This window comes from Orycteropus afer, unplaced genomic scaffold (genome assembly GCF_000298275.1).
Source record: "Orycteropus afer afer isolate SDZICR_OR568_19922 unplaced genomic scaffold, OryAfe1.0 scaffold00048, whole genome shotgun sequence".
Lineage (NCBI taxonomy): Eukaryota > Metazoa > Chordata > Mammalia > Tubulidentata > Orycteropodidae > Orycteropus > Orycteropus afer.
Genome location: NW_006921635.1, coordinates 11,062,395 through 11,079,570, shown reverse-complemented (window position 1 = coordinate 11,079,570; position 17,176 = coordinate 11,062,395). Strand labels below are relative to the sequence as shown.

Below are 17,176 nucleotides of genomic sequence, written 5' to 3'. Positions count from 1 at the left end.
TTGAAGAGGGTCTGTGCAATCTTTCTGCCTAGTCCGCCATCTTGCCGGAACTCTTTTCCCAATCTTTAGGTTCTCTTTTTACTCTTGGAGAAGTCTTTTGATGCACTTAAGAATTTAATGTTTAGAAGGTCCCAGTCATCTAGTTTATCTTCTCTATTTGTACATTTAGTTGTGTTTGATAGTCTATTTATGCCATTATTAAGGCCTCTAAGTTGCCCCTAATTTTTCTTTGATGAACTTGATAGTTTTAGGTTTCACATTTAAGTCTTTATCCATCTGGAGTTAGTTTTTGTATATGGTGTGAGGAATGAATCTTGTTTCATTCTTCTACAAATGGGTATCTAGTTTTGCCAACACCACTTGTTAAAAACACTGTCTTTTCCCCATTGAATGGATTTTGGTCCTTTATCACAGATCAACTGACCATAGGTGGATGATGGCTCTGTTTCTGGATTCAAGAAGATACTTCTATTTTCTACAAATGGGTGTCCAGTTTTGCCAACACCACTTGTGAAAGACACTGTCTTTTCCCCATTGAATGGATTTTGGTCCTTTATCAAAGATCAATTGAGTATAGGTAGATGGCTTTGTTTCTGGATTCAAGAAGATACTTCTATTTTAAAAGTTTTGCATGTTAGCTTTGACATCTGGGTCTTTGTTCTCTTAAGAACTGATACGTGTGTGTTGTCAGGTCGGCGCCTGATACCTTCTTCCATTGGATTACTAGTTGTTGTCCCATCACTGTTTCTTTAAGACTGTTGTTCTCCAAATAAAGTGCTCTGTTGATGGTGAGAGGGGCTTATGAAGAGGTGGGCAGCGAGCCCTCCTGGGAAGCGGCCCCACGTGGAGTAGGTAGATCTGTAGGCTTGTGAGCTTGGGAGAAGCCGAATGTAACCTGTCCCTTTCCTAGTGGTCTTGACAGCACTCAGAGGGTTCATCTGTCCCTGCTCTCATGTTCCTCAGGTACGGCTACAACTGTGTGATCTATGGCTGGGACCCCACCTGCATGATGGGACACGAGTGGATTCGGAACATGAATGTCCACAGCCTGCCTCATGGCCATCACCAGCCCTTCTATAATGTCCTGGTGGAGGACGGCTCTTGCAGATACGCAGCCCAAGGTAACTAGCGCATCCTGACAGCTGAGCGTGTTTCAGGCACCCGTGGTTAGCACCCAGGTTCTGTGGTTGCAGTTCTTTGGTTTATTCAGGGACGGCAGTGTCGTGGGTCACCTCAGCAGGACTGACGGTCAGCAGCCTGGGGAGGTATGTGCTTACCTGGCCACATGGTGGTGGTTCCTGCCGGCAAGTCAGTTTCTGACTCAGCGATCCCGTGTGATGGAGTAGCACTGCCCTAAGGTTTTCCGTGGCTGTGGTCTGAACAAGGACGGATCGCCAGGCCTTCCTGCCACAGAGCTGCTGGGGGTTAGCACCATCATTTTGGTAACCAGCTGAGTGCTTCACTGGAGGTTAAATACTCACTGCCCCCAAGGCCTCCCCCTCCCACTACCACCACAGCAGGACCCTGTTCCAGTACTGTTGCCAACCTCTGGTTGGTCATTGCCTATGCCGATCAAATTCCCTGAAGTCTTCCCTCCTGGGCACTGCCCCTGTGGCTCCCCCTAGGCAAAGAGGCCTCCTGCCAGCTTGTGCTCGCTCAGAGCCGCCCTCACATGGCCACTTGTGGAAAGTGCAGTCCACAGCACTGGCTCTAAGCGAGAAGGTGTGTGGTTATGGGGCCGCCAAGAAGGTGCGAGCCCAGGCACTCCTGAGACAAGGACAGCCAGCCTGCGGAGGCAGTGTGCAGACAGAAACCTAACCTGTGTGTCTCCCTTTGCTGTGACTATTGAATCTCACCTCCACTTGACGGGTGCGTTCATTGTAGCCCTGCCTGTCAGTGCATTCACCACATCATGCGTATTCACAAAAACTAACGTGAATGCTCACGTACCGCGGCTCTGTGACGGGCAGTGTTCTGCTGTGGCTACCATCGTCATCCCAGAGGATGCTGGAGCGCAGGGGGGTTGTTTGCATTTCACTCTGTGTGACTTTGAACCCAGCTTGGCCAAGAGCCTCGCCTGGGATCGTCATGTTGCATCTTCCCGTGTCCAACCTCAGACATCAGGTTTGGCGTAACCAAATATCAAGTTCTAGTCAGGTGTCTTACTTAACAATAGAAATACTGAGCGTGTAAAAATCTCGGGCGTATCAGGAAGGCTAGGGAAAGTTCTCGTTTTCATTATCATTGACGTGGCAGAAGCTGAGGAGATTGACACACCACATCAAAGGTGTGTCGAAAGAAATTCTTGTTTCTGCGACCGTTGTTCTGTGCCATGGAGTCCGTTCCGCTCCTAGTAACCCTATGTGCCAGAGCAGAACTGCCCCATAGCATTCCTACCCTGTAATCTTCACAGGAACAGACTGCTGGATCTTTCTCCCACAGAGCCACTGAGTGGGTTCGAACCGTGGACCTCACAGGCCAGTGCCTGGGGTGCTGCTGTCTGCACTCATTGTCCACAACAGAGGATTGGTGTTGGGGAGTTCACATTTCATATTTTGGGTTTTCAGAGGCAATTAAAAGTGGGTTTCTAGAGTAGGTAAACATGAGTGCTTGGTTTTGGGTGTTCTGAATTTATCCATAGTCCACATTGTAGAGTCAGAAATTCCTTTCTAATAGTATCTAAGAAAACGTGGTGTATGTTTATGCAATGTACGTTCATAACATCGCACTGTAATGACCTTATAAAGAAAACAAAACAGCTCCATTTCACCATCTCCACGGCCGAGAGGCAACCAGGTGATGGTGGGTAATGTTAGTAAGTGCACGTTTCTAGCTCTCCGATTTGGTTATCTTCAGAGCTCGTCTTGCTCTGCTGACCTTGACGTTGCTCTGTTGCCTTGCTCCCCTTATGTGCTGGCAGCGCTCACAGCCCTGTCTCCATCCAAGCTCTCTTTTGGGCTCCATGCCCACCTCTCTTCACAACCCTCTTGGCGTCTGCAGTGAACTCATCGCACCACCCTCTCCCCTCTGCCTCGACCTGTCTTGTCCCATGTCTTCCCACTTGTAGAGTGATGTCACTAGGCACATCTCTTCCCGCCCTCTTCCCTGTCCCTCTCCACACAGCCAGCTAGTGAACAAATCACACCCGGTCAGAGTCCTCGCGTCTCCCATTTCAGCCCACCTCTGCCCAGTCCTGTTGCCCTGCCCTCTGCTGTGCCGCAGGTGTTTCTCCCTGGGTGATATGCCTGGTTCTATAGTGGACTGCCAGAAGGCTGGGGTTCTGCTTCTGAAAGGTCACAGCTTGAAAACCGTCTGGTCCAGTTGTACTCTGTACACAGGGTTGACAGCAGCTTCCTGCAGCAAGAGTGCCTCAGCCTCCCACCTGGCCCCTTGCTCCAGGCTTGCTCCTCTCTAGGCCGTGTTCCTTGGCAACAGCTAGAGGATCGGCCATGGGACCACCTTGCTTCCTGCTTAGACTAACCATGCAGCAGTTTCTTACTGGCCTGCTCGTTCAGGTGCCACACAGGGCCTCCCACACCCTCTCCTGTTCTCCGTCTCTGGTCCACCCTGGCCTGCTGCAGCCGTGCTGGCCTCACTCACTTGCTGCGGCTCTTCGGGCAGCTGGCTGGCCCTCACTGATAGGCCCTCCTCACGTGCTCCAGAGTCATGCCACTTCCACCAGGAAGCTCTCCCCACCCAGTGGTGCAGTGGTTAAAGTGCTTATCTGCTAACCAAAAGTCAGTGGTTCAAACCTAGCATAGTGCCTAAGGCACTAGACTGCTAACCAGGATGCTGGTGGTTCAAACCCACCAGCCACTTCTCAGAAGGAAGATGGGGCAACCTATTTCCACAGTGATACCGTCTCGGAAACCCAAGGAGGGGTTGCTGTGAGTCGGGTCCAACTAAACGGCACATAACACCACCACCACCACCCCACAGGAGAAAGAAAGATGAGGCAGTCTGCTTCCGTAAAGATGACAGCCTTGGAAACCTTACGGGGAGTAGCTGTGTGTCCTGCAGGGTCGCTCTGAGTTGGACTCAACTCAACAGCAGGGGATTGTTTGGTTTTTGTTTTGCCCTTTTCCCTCAACCCTCAGACAGCGTCATTGTCCCTGCGCCCTGTGTTGCTTAGTCAGCGTGTTCATGTTCATTATTTCCTGCTGCATGAGCCGGCGGCCCCTCCCTTGACGCCAGTCAGCCCCATGAGCGCAGTAGCGGTGTGCCTCATCCCCTGGCACCTCAGGTTGTTGCAGACCCCTGGCTCACAGGCTGTGGGACAGAAGGGACGCCTTTCTGCAGTACAGACACTGAAGGAACGGAAATCTCAGGTCATTCACGGGAGGCTCCTTCTGCACCTTTCTTTGTACTGACAGCCCTTTCAGCTGAGGGAAGTGGTTAAAAGACCCCCGGGGCAGGCTGTGTCCTCTGTGTACTCCACCCACCATGCAGGCACATGGGCTCTAGCTGGAGGGAGATGAGATAGTTGTTGCTGAGCCATTGGACAGAATGTTGCCGACATCATGGCCTAAATCCTTGCGGCTGCAGCCTCTGAAAGTGAGGACGTTCTCTGCACAGGCGCAGCTGTGTCGTCACACCAGAGCACACGAACCGTCCCATCATGTCTAGTATCCTGGCTGCGTTTAAATTCCCCATGGTCATGTGAACACCTTCCATAGCTCAGGGCCCAGCCAGGGCGCAGGCTGGGGATGGTGGCCGTGTCTCTGGTCTCTTCGTAAAGTACAGCTCCTCTCTCTTCGTCTCTTCCCTTCTCGTAGCGTCCAGGCCGGCTGTCAGACCGCATGTCCCACACTGCAGATCTGCCTTCTCATTTCTGTATCTTGATTAAGTAGGTTTGGCAGGATGCTTAGGCTCTATGTGCAGCATGGCCATCTCTTCCAGAGGCCCCTGATGTCCCCACTCTTAGTCCTGAGACATTTCCTCACTCGGCCAACTAAGTGACTCACTAAGAGCTGCAGTTTCCCCTTGGTAATTAACAAGAAATCCACAGGGTTTTTGGCATCCTGTGAATATCCCTTCCACCACAACCTGCAGCCTTGTTTGTCTCAGCACTCACTGAATCACCTCAGGGGTTAGACATGGGGGTGCTAAACTGTGCTTCTCCTGATGCCCCCATTTCCTCTCCATCATCTCCGTCTTTCTCTTTCCCTCCCCTTCCTTCTCCTTTCCCCTTGTTTCCCCTTTTCCATAGACTCCTGGAGTTTTATTTATTCATTGTGTTACAATAATTTGGGACAATTTTATCTTCAAATTAGCCCATATTTGACTAGTGGGGGACCTAGACAGGCTAAATTTAAAAAACACATATGTAAATATGTTTTTGAACATTTCTGAGTTGACTTGCTTACATTCATATTTAGTTTGGTTTTAAACTGTTAATCGAAATTTCCAACCCTTCGCTCCAGTGATCCGGTCACCTCAGTAGAATGTGCTAGCAAACGCTATTCTCATCATTAGATCTCCAGAGAGCGCTGGGGAGTGAGTTACAGATCACACATGTGTCCACATCTTCAGCTTTAGTCTGCAAGTGGAAAGAGTCTGTTTTTTCTCAGTGTGTAAATTTCACCCAAGTCCTAACGGGAAGGGGATTCAGCATCTGGTTGTACTCTTTGTTCCCACTAGGGGGCATGGTTTCATAGGCCCTTGACATCCACGTCGGAGAGCAGCTACTCCGTCCCGACTTCCTTCCATGGCTGCTTCTTAGGGACCATGGGAAATGAATGGCATGGGTGCTGTGCATGGAAGTCAGGTACCCACAAGACAAGATCAGGATCCAACTCCACTGTGAATATCTGCATAAATTTTAGTATGTTGTATGTACTTCACGATAACACACCTTGTAGAGTGGCATAAAATTCAGCCTCGCTTGACATTAAAACACACATACCAACATAAGCGTGCCCTTGCTGGGGTCAGCACATGGTGATCAGCATCGGGCCACGCTTGTTACGTTGTAAAAGTTGCAGATTTATTGCGTATAGAATGTTTTGTGTAAATAGATACGTAAAACACTACAGAATTTAAGTCTGCATAGGTGTGATTAGACAGACGCACACATGTCCCTTCATAAAGGACTAGGATACGCAGACTGACCGTGGTCTCTTCTGGGAAGGTGAGGCGAGGAGGGGCCGAGGTGGGATGGGAACCTGAGGAACACACAGGCAGGGCCTCCATTGTTTTACAAGGAATGTCGCCATATGCGTTATATGTAGCTAAAAATTTATTTTAAAATAAGCATAAGCAGACGCATTTCTCTGACAGTTTCAAGGGAATCAGGAAAGGCTTCCTGGTGTGTTCTAGGCCATGGATGTAGTGGTGTTTGGTTCAGTTTTATATTCCTCAGGTTTTGTGTTCCTCTTCAGGGAAAGCTGGTTTTGTGGGTTGGACTTTATTTGTCCCCGTTATCTTCCTTGTTTTTCCTTATTTTATTTTTTTTTTATTATGCCCTTTCCTGCTCTGCTTCTCAGCAGGCTGGCGGCCCAGCCAGGACGGCACTCAGCCCGGCCATGCCCCTCTTGAGCAGCCTTTGGTCGCTCCTCTCCCTCCCACGTGCTGTGCCCAGCATTACCGCCTGTGCTTCTCATACCCCTTAGTGCCTGCAGCCAGAATTCTGTGCTGCCCACTGCCCAGCGGTGGTGTCCTTTGAGGTCTGTGGATGATAATCTGGGATCCTTCTGTCATCCTTCTTCCAGTCTCAGAAGCCAAGTCTTAACAAACACTAACGTGCTGCTTAATACTGTGTAGAGAGAGGGAGAGAGGAACAATGCTGAACGGGTTCTAGCAGAGCAGGGGCTCTCAGCCTCGGCACCATTGGCACCTTGGGCCGGATAATCCTTTGTGGTGGGTGCTGTCTGTATTGTAGGATGTTGGGCAGCATCCCTGACCTCAGCCCACTAGATAGCAGCACCACCCCCTCCCAAGGTGTGAGAGCCAAGCATCTGCGGACATTGCCCAAGTCTCCTGGGTGGCCAGCTGGGAACCTCTGCTCTTGAGACATGGGCAACAACGTGCACTGCTCAGAATGACCCACTCACATTCTTTTCACTTTGAATAATCTCAGTGCTGACCCAGTACAGTAACAGGTAACAGTGGGCCCTTTAGAGCAAAGGGGCTGTTCTCTCTTGATGGTGTCTCCGATTTTCTGACTGTGCTAAGGCACCAGGCCTTGATCACCCAGCAGTCAGCCTTCCAGAGGAGGGCATGCCTGGTACTCCGTTAACCAGCATCCTGTCACAGGATTGGAGGAGGGGAATGGTGGGCAGGCAGAAAAGACATTGTCTGAGCCAGTGGCATGTATTGATTTTGCTGATGATAATCTTTCATAAAAGACCGTGAGGAAAGTGAAGTCACTTCCAAAGATCTGATTGTGACAGTGGAGTGAGAGCAGAGTTGGCCAGCTCCCTAGTTTCCTTCTTGAAAAACTGGGGGATCCGAATCCACGGGCTCCTGTTTCTGCAGAGTGGCATCAGCTGGCACTGCCCTGCCCATCGCCTGTGCTCTGGAACCTTCCAGCCCCAGCCCTCCACGCTCTCTCCTGGCAGCACCTGGGCAGTTGCCATGTCCTTGTGTTGGTTCCCTCTGACCTGGAACTAGAGCCTCTTGGTTTGAATTCTGGCCTCAGGTATTCCTGACCTCGCGGTCTTGAGCTGGTCCTGCACCTCTCTGAGTCGCACAAGCAAACTGCTAGGAGATGCTTTATGAAGCGATGTGGGGATCGGGTGAGATGGGACCTGGCACGTTGCCAGTGCTCAGTGTGCAATGTGCCCTGAAAGGTGCTGGCCCCAGTGGATCCCTTCCAGGTATATGGGTTTACCCCCCAGACCCCCACAGAATCCTGCAGACGGGCTCCTTGTTCTCTGGACTGCGCAGTATTTTGCTGAATTTGTGACCTGTCATTTGTTTCTGTAGTGATGTGCAGTTGGATGGTGAGACTGTTTTTACAGCTTTGCTGTCATAAACGGTCCCTGTGCTTTATATGTGATACTCTTTAACAGAACTACTTCTCCGACTTTAAAGCTGATGCACCTTTAGCCAGCATCTGAAGAAATGGCCTGAAGTGGACTTGCTGGCTCAAATTGTACCCTTGTTTTATGACTTGTCATAGATGGGACTTCTCAGTGCAATAGTTTTATAATGGATTTTCTCCCCAAAGATAAAGTTCTGCCTAACTGTCCATAATTTGTATCTCGAGATGTGTAGGAAATGACATGCCCCACATCATAGTCAGAGTAGTACTGATGGTAATGGCTGCACTGTTGACATTAGTTGGCCCACTCGGGAAGGCTGGCCCGAGGCTTGCTTGAGTTAACGAAGAGATGGGCTGTGGTAAGTTGTCTTCCTATCGGTGGGAGCCAAGACTGACCAGGGAAGCAGGTGGCGGGGGAGCCCTTGTGGAACCTGGGCGTGCAAGACAGGTGGGCAGCTCTGGGGCTGGCACCCCTCCCAGCCTTGGTCCAGCCCTCTGGCCCGTGAGGAAGGCCCTCATGGCCCCGTCCTTTCACTGGGCCCCTGGAGAGGACATTGCGAGTAGTTCTCTTTGGGAAGTCACCTGAAAGGACTTCTGCCTTTTAAATGCCTCATGCGTTACCCAAGTTCTGTTTTGTTTTATCATCCCATTTTTAAGAGTCCTAATCTCTGTAGAAAACCAAAACCTAGCCTACTGGCATCAAGTCAATTTCAACTCATGGGAGGACCCTGTGGGACAGAGCGGAACTGCCCCGTAGAGTTTCCAAGGCTGTCCGTCTCTATGGGAGTAGACTGCCTCGTCCTTCTCCTGCAGAGTGGTGCATGGGTTCAGTTAGCAGTCAGGGCTGCGCCAGACTTGGCGGCAGCAGGTGTCGTCGGGTCTGCTTCCCTACAGCAACAGGTGCTGCTTCTCCCGTGGCAAAGTAGAGAGCAAGGAGTGGGGGCCACAGGGTTTCCTAGGAGACTGTACAAGTGCCGATAACAGCGACCCCTGAGGGCTCCGAGGTACACAGCATTTCTGGTGCTCTTACTGGGCCTCACAGCAGCCAGTGCAGTGGCTGGCCCACCTTAGGAAGCGTGTAGCCAGGGGCTCTAGGAGCTCAGGTGGAAAATGGGGCCTGTGTGGGTGGGCCCCGTTAGTAGATGAGAAGGACGCAGGTTGAGATTTGTAACCAGGTGACGCGGACTTTGCAGAAGCTTCAGCACTGGTGAGAATGAGCAGGGTAGCCCAGTGCCATGCTCTCAGCTCTTCGCCAGAGAAATCGAAGAAGCACGGTGAGTCTGTAGGGGCTGATCCCCAGGGGACCCCCATAGGGGTCTCGCTGAGAGATTATAAAAATGCTACTGTCCTCCTGGAGCTGCTGGGGGCCCTCCCACCGTCTCACCATCCCACCATCCTGATGCCTGCTCGTTGCCTTTTCCTGATACCCACTGCCGTCAAGTCGGTTCTGACTCAGACCCTGTAGGACAGGAGGACTGCCTCATACGGTTTCCAAGACTGTAGATCTTTACGGAAGTAGACTGCCTGCCACATCTTTTCTCCCATGGAGCAGCTGGTAGGTCATCGACCTTTTGATGAGCAGCCTGGAGCTTACCCACTGGGCCCCTGGGCTCCCTTCTTCCTGTGACCACCCCCAGATCTCATCAGCGTCTCTGTCCTTTCCGTGCTCCCGCTCCTGCATCCCAAACGGTGCCGTCCAGAAGGGGGGGGTAGGAAGTTCCTGGATAAAAGCTGCTGCTTGAGTTTAACCTTAACCAGAATGTGTGTGTGCCTCTTTACCAACAGAAAACTTGGAATATAACGTGGAGCCTCAAGAAATCTCGCACCCCGATGTCGGACGCTACTTCTCAGAGTTTACTGGCACGCACTACATCCCCAACGCGGAACTGGAAATCCGGTACCCGGAGGACCTGGAGTTTGTCTATGAGACCGTGCAGAACATTTACAGTGCCAAGAAAGAGAACGCGGAGTGAGGTCTCGCAGAGAGCACCGCACCGTTGCTGCTGCTGCTGCTGTCTTCCGCGAGAATGGGATTCCAGAAGGAGATGGCACCACGGAGCCCTGGGGTTTCACATGGCCAGGAAAGCCACTCCACCGGTAGCGCTGGCTGCCGCCTCCTAAATTTAATAACGTGTGCTCTCTTTCAGCTGCAAAGACAATGCTGCTCTCCGCCTACACTAGTGAATTAACTTGAATGGCACTGTGTTCAAAGGCATGGCTTGTGTGCTTGTCCTGTGGTGACAGCTTGTGGCACTCTGTCTTCATGCGGTCCCACAATCGACACTCTTTGATTCGTTCTTCTTTACCACTTTCCTTTCTGCGTCTGTTACATGTGTCTTAGAACATCTCGTTTGATGGACAGGTGGGGTGATGGTTTGCAGTGTGTTTTCCTGAGTGCTGTGTGGAGTACATGCAGTCCCAAGTCAGGATTGTTTCTCTTTTCACCTTAAACTTGGCTGCATGTGCAGAGGTAAACTTGCACGTGATCTTGTCAGCACCTTGGAAACAGAGACATAATAAGCTGAATGGTAACTAGAATCACTTGACTTTATTTTTTCTAAGTTTGAAACACCAATTTTGATGTTTATCTTTTTCTGTATCTGAATTGATTGGATAACATTTCCTACTATATTCCTCTTGGATTGATGCCTCTGTCTGTACCAATAATTGGCTTTCTGTTCTCTGACATAACAGTCTTTGAGAAAACATGTGGTAATGGTCCTTGTGAATGGAGTTTCCACACTCATTCTGTATTCTCTTTAAAATGACTACTTTTTTTGTTTGTTTGTTTAAAAATTCTCCATATCACATGTAGGTCTTAAATCAGTGATTGGTTCTGTTTTTAGTGAGAAAAGTACAAATCTGATGTTAAAAATCTTAGAAATCATGCTCCATGGTTTTCAACGATCTGAAACTGACATTTTTGCTTTTATAAACAGAAAAAAAGGAGTGATAATGAACTTTAAACATTAAAAATGGGGGGAGTTGCCATGCCCCTCCTCATTCCTTAGTGTCACTCCAAGACCCTTTGGAATGTGACAGGTAGAATTCAGTAAGAAGTCTTTTTTTTTATTTTAATTTTTAATTGTGATTTGGGTGAACGTTTATAGAGCAAATTCACTTTCCATACAGCAGCTCACATACACTTTGTCTCATGACATTGACCACAATTCACCACAATGCAACAGCTCCCCTTCTTCCTCCCCATAGTTACCTCTTCCCTGTGTCCTTCCCTCCCATGCACTCCTGCTCCCTGACTTGTCTCCCTGTGCATACATAGTCCTTCTATTCTCCTATGATTGATCTCTCCAAGGAGAGTATCTACCTAATGTAGATGTTCAGCTCATTTGCCTGTCTTTTATTTGTCTGGAAGCCACAGGAGCAGGTTCAATTCCAGACCTGAGGGGGAGCCAGGGGCCATAGTCCACCAGGGGTTCCACCAGGCTCTATCAGACCAGCAAACCCCTGGTTGCTTTTTTTTTTTTAATAATGATTTTGAGTTTTGTTCCACATTGTTCTCCTACTGTATCCAGGATCTCCTACATAGATCCCCCTCTGAGTGGTTGACAGTGGTAACTGGGCACCATCTAGTTCTTTCAGGTCTCATAGTCATAGGGGCTAAGGAACCAGTCACTTGGACTAATTGTTTCCATGTGTCTTTGGTTGGACAAGGAGAGACCCATCGTTGCATCTAGATGGCCGCTTGCAAGCTTTTAAGATCCCAGTTGCTACTCGCCAAAGTAGGAGGTGGAACAATGTTTTGTGTAATATGATGTTATGCCAATTGAGCTTGATGTTGCCTGTGACTATGATCTTGAGCCCACAGTTCCAATTACTTACTCCCTCTGGGTAGCTGACTGTGACCAATAAGTGACTACAGCCTTGTCTTTTGTCAGCTTTACTATATACCTGGAAATTCTTAGAGAACATACACTTGTAGAAACATTGTTTGCGAACCCTGTACATAGTCATGGGCGTACTTCTCCCTGCATGGACATACGTAATCGTTCAGCCTGTCCACCTGTAGGTAATTGCTTGCCTTCACTGACAGTGTATTACTGTATGTACAGAAGGGTTCAGCTCTGTTGTCTCTACCTCCTATGTGCTTTCTCTGTCTTCCTCTTCCTCAGTGCCACCATGTTGATCACTCACATTTGGTACATTGCCTTTCTCTTCATCCAAATCAGTACTTGTTTCTATCTGTGTAACAGTGTTGAAGTCTTTCGTTTTAAGAGTGTTTGATTGGTGGGAAAGGAGAAGGGGCATCATCTGCATGTGTGGTCATCAGTGCTGTGCCGGCACCAGGACTGTGACTGCCATGCAGACTCATGGAGAGAGTCTGGCTTTGTGTCCCGAGATCAGTGGCTCCTTTCTGGTGCCCTTAGTAACCATATGGGAAGGTGCCAAGTCTTCACGCAGCTCTGGGGCTCCTAACCGCTCTCGACTCACCACTTGTCAAGCGAGCTCGTGTTGTAATTAATCAGTAGAGACTAACCTGGAATTAGGACCTAGTTACTCTGCACTCTTAAGTTTCTAGTGACTGAGGCATGGCCCCACCTGTCTGTCCATTTGCATGCAGTATCTTCCCAACATGCTGAGTGATAGCCTCGTGTTTGCGCTTTGGAGACCCCGGGGTGGCTGAGGTTGGGGAGCCACCACAGACCACTGACGAGCAAACAAAGGCCACAGCAGTTTTGTTAGAAAACGGGCATTTGGCCAGCCAGCTCCTTCCGACTGGATCAGCCATTGTCCACTGTCCGTGTTCCTCATGTGTCAAAACCAAAGTCCGGTTCCTTGGACTTGTATTCAAAAACATAACCACTTTGCCACCCCTAGCCTGCCTGTGGGGGAGTGGGGATGACCTTACACTACTCTCATTTCAAGGTGAAAATTAGACGGTGAGGAGTTCATGTTAACAGGATGCATTACTCAGAAACTGAGCATGCTGAAGTCATAATTGTTGGTTTTCTGGTTTGATTTCCTATTTTCACAGAGTAACATCAAAGCCAAGAGAGATGGTTTTACCTTTACTGACCGTGTTGTAAATATGTATCTAGACTGTTTTTAAATGTGTTTCTTCATGAATGCTTCATTTGCCTCCAGGAAGCCTCCTCACCTGTGTAAGTTGGTATCTGGGCACTTTATATTTTTCTAAAAACGTGTTTTGGATCCTGTACTCTAATAAATCATAAGTTTCTTTTTAAAATTTTTCCAAAAGTTTTCTCCACTTTGGAAAAACAAACAAACCTGTTACAAAAGTAGGACTTTCACACTGTGAAAACATTCACTATTTGGATAGATGAAGTTTTCAGAGGAATGCTGAGATGGTTTCATATTGTGATCGATAATGGAACTCACCCAGAGAAACCCCCCGACGGCCTACCAAGTCTTGTTTTAGAACAAAACCCTGCTGCGAAAAGGGGGTGCTGTCTTCTGCATCTCTTCTGATCTAAACGTGCAAAAATGTTGTTCTGAATTTGTCAGCTTCATGCAGGACGGCGTGGCCAGAGTGTCTGCAGCCTCTCGGCGTCACTTGACCCTGTGTGAGCACAAAGGCGGTGGTCGAGGACCCTGGGGACATTGTGGTGTCCCCACACCTGTAACATGTCATCATCCATTGTGACTTTCCAAGATGAGCAGCCTGCCCTGCTTCCCACCCGTACTAGACCCTAGAACCCCTGCCCTCCGGCACGCACACCCCGGGGCTTCACTCCCAAACAGACATCCTGTGTCAGACGCTTTCTGAGCGAGGCTTCAGTTACGGCCAGAACCGGACACCTTACGGTCAGACCTCTTCTGCCAAGAGTCCCATTTGAAAACGCTGTCCACCTAATCAGATTTTGAAAGACTGGTTCTATGTTGTGTCACCTGAGCCGTGTGGTAGACTTTAATTATAAGTGCATTTCAACATCTTACCGTTTCATTGCGAAAACCAGCATTAAAGACTTTGGCTAAATAAGTTTTACATAGCTACTTAAAATCTATTTTTAAAATGTATCGGTCTTTCTTGCCGTATTCAGTCCAATCCAGTCAAGTGTCCATGTCTCCGGGTGTTCTGCTGCCGTCTCAGCTCTCTTTGCTATAAAGGGAGATACTGCTTTCCCTTTGTCCATGTTCCACTAAGTGACGTTGGACAACCAGCAGCTTTTAAAGTACTGTGCGGTCCAAAGAATCACAGTACAGCTCTCCGTGTGTGTGTGTGTGTGTATGTGTGTGTTTGCGTGTTTGCCTTTCGGCGGGAAGGAGAAACGTCCACCTCGATGAAATGCAGACTGCCTCCATGACAGTTTGTCTTTGGAGACAGAGCTGCTGTGTATCAGGTACTTAGTTTGAGCTAGACACTGGTCTGAGTTGTTGACAATACGGCAACCCTGTGAGGCTTTGCCAGCCTGCGATATGGTCTCACACCTAGTCTTTGTTTTTAAAAGCCGCAAACCACGCTTAGCTCGGGGGCTGTACCAAAACAGACCGCAGGTGAGATCCGGCCCCCGAGCAGTAATTGTTGCCCTTGCTAAAGTGTAGGCCTGTTTGTCCCAATGTACAGACGGGGAGTCAGACCCCTAGTGCTTGGAAGTGGGGAGCCAGCCTGTGAGCCAGGGCGGCTGACCACTGAGCTCCAGCATTCAGCAGCGACCCTACTGATGAAGCAACTACCTCTGCTCAGCTTACCCTTTCCTTGGCAGCGTCTTTACCTTCTGACTCCTCAGCTCGGGAAGTTGAGGCTCTCCAAGGTAAAGGGCATTCCTTCGGCAACTGCAATTATGTGCAATTACAGAATAAATGTATTTTGACCATTTGGCATTGATTGTATTCAGGTAATGCTAGTTCCATAATAAATAGACCCAAAATAATGGCTCGCACGTAGGAGACCTTTCTTGCCCACTGAGCACTGGGCGGAGGAGTGGGTCGGTGGGACAGCCCTCTGCTGCTGGCGTTTGGGGACTCAGGCTCACCCAGCCTCTGCAGTCCCCACCTTCCGCCTTCCAAGAACACCATGAGGCCTTCTCCTGCCCACCCCCTCCAACTCAGAGTTTGGAGAGGCACATCTGGGAGGTTTCTGTGAACCGGTCTGGAAGTGGCAGGCACATTCTGCAAAGGAGACTGGGAAATATAGTCAGTTATATGGTCCAGTGAAGAAGAGACAAAGTTTGGTTGTGCCTACAGTCACTGTAGGAGCTCTGGTAGCATAGTGCCTAAGGCACTTGACTGCTAACCAGAAGGCCGACGGTTCAAACCCACCAGCCACTCCTTGGAAGGAAATGAGGCAATCTACTCCCGTAGTGATACTGCCTTGGAAACCCAAGGAGGGGTCACTAGGAGTTGAGTCCGATTGATCGATTCATCGGCACATAACAGCAGTCACTGTGGGTGTGTTCTTCCCACACCAGGACACACCCACCGCTTCCTGAGGGAGCCAGCTCATGTTAAGGGGCTTTGTATGGTAATAGCCTGGGTCTCGAGGATTCAACCCCAAAACGTCCCTTTCACTGGGGCCACAGCATGACGCACCTGGTGGTGGCGGAGCTCTGTAATTGTCTCACTGCAGTCTTCACGGCCCCTCAATGAATGGCAGCGGGAGGATTGGAGTCACGCTTGTGGGGAAAGTCACCTACTAGCTCCTGCCCCAGTAGCCAGTACTCAGGACCAAGGGGGCCCAGGAGAAATACAAGAGCCTGGTGAGGACCACCTTGGCTGTGCCCCACACCCAGAGGCCTGCCCAGGGCTCCAAGGCTGTGCCGTCCTCCATCTGGCCGGGGTCACTCCCTGGACCTGCCTCCTGTGACCCCCAATTCCTGTTCAGTGGTGAAGCGGGGCCAGGACAAGTGCAATGAGAACTTTGGGGCAAAAGGAAGGAGAGAGACATACCCAGCAGCATGAGCCCTGGAGCCAGGATGGGTGGTGAGCAAAGCCTGACTGCTCTCTGGGAGGGACTCCCCAGTCCATTGTCAGGCTGCATCCTGCCTCCTGCGAAGTTCTCCCTGGTAGCCTCGGAAGGGGCTGCAGGAGGGCAGGCCCTCCCCGGAGCTGTGCGGCTTTCATGCTGTGTGCCCTCTGCTGTGATGAGCTCCAGGGCCAGGACCAGGCTTTTAACAACCATTTCCTCAAAGATTTCGTAGGCTGCTAGCCTATTTATGCTGTAAATGGACTGAAATTCTTTCCCAGATGTTATTTTCAACCTTGCTTTTATTTCCTTACCTCTGCTATGTCAGATGACCTAGTTAGTGAGATAAGCACAGGCTTACTTGTGCTTACTTAGTAATCTGCAGTGAACAATTTCACCACATCACGGATTCTGCTCCTGGGTCTGGCTGGCCTCTGCCTCTCTCCCAGCCCCACAGCACCTTCTTACAGAATCAAAGCCTCTTCAATGTACGGTCCCTGGCAGGGACGGGGACCCAGGATGCAAGGGAAGCGCGGGCTTACTGGTGCTTGCTGACCGATCTGTTACAGAAACTATTCACTGCAGGTCAGTAAGGAAGCACCAGTAAGCCCGCGCTTCCCTTGCATCCTGGGTAACCCGCCCCTGTCTGAGCCCCATGCCTGTCTTCCCCATGTAACTCAGGACTGCTTTCATCTAGGAGCTCTGGGGACGTAGTGCCTAAGGCACTTGACTGCTAAGCAGAAGGCTGGTGGTTCAAACCCACCAGCCACTCCTCGGAAGGAAGGTTGGCCAATCTACTTCTGTAGTGATAACTGCCTTGGAAACCCAAGGAGGGGTCGCTATGAGTCGGATCCTACTCAACGGCAGTGAGTTTGGTTTGGTTTTGGTTTGTCTTCACCTGATGTCAGCTGAAGGGCCAAATCTAACTCAGAAAGGTTCTGTCGTCATCGCCTTTATGTGCCGTCGAGTCGGAACTGACTCATAGTGACCAGAGCTCCTCCTGGGCCTTTTTCATGTGCCTCCTGTTGGGCTGCTGAGGCTGTTGTCTTTGCCGATATAAGAAGCCCCACTGTTCTGACTGGGAGCTCTGGTAGCGTAGAGCCTAAGGCACTTGACTGCTGACATCCAACCCCTGGACTTGGAACTTGCCAGCCTCCACAACTGTGTGCACCACTTCTTTGAGATAAATCTCTCTCTGCCCCTCTGTGCACCCCCCCCCCGCATATATATAAATGCTTCACTCGTTTTGCTTCTCTAGAGAACCCAGCCTAAGACAGCCAAAAACAACTTTAAAGCATTTGCATCATCGT

At 49.9% G+C, this 17,176-nt stretch overlaps 1 protein-coding gene across 1 annotated transcript in view; it reads left to right on the top strand.

Annotated features, from left to right (window-relative positions):
• The window catches only part of FBXO21 (F-box protein 21), a 61,934-nt gene extending 51,977 nt beyond the window's left edge, over positions 1-9,957 (top strand). The window contains exons 11-12 of the mRNA XM_007938201.2: positions 964-1,121; positions 9,770-9,957. Coding sequence (XP_007936392.1) covers positions 964-1,121; positions 9,770-9,957 — 346 coding nt within the window. The remainder of the gene's footprint in view (positions 1-963; positions 1,122-9,769) is intronic.
• Positions 9,958-17,176: the final 7,219 nt, after the last annotated feature.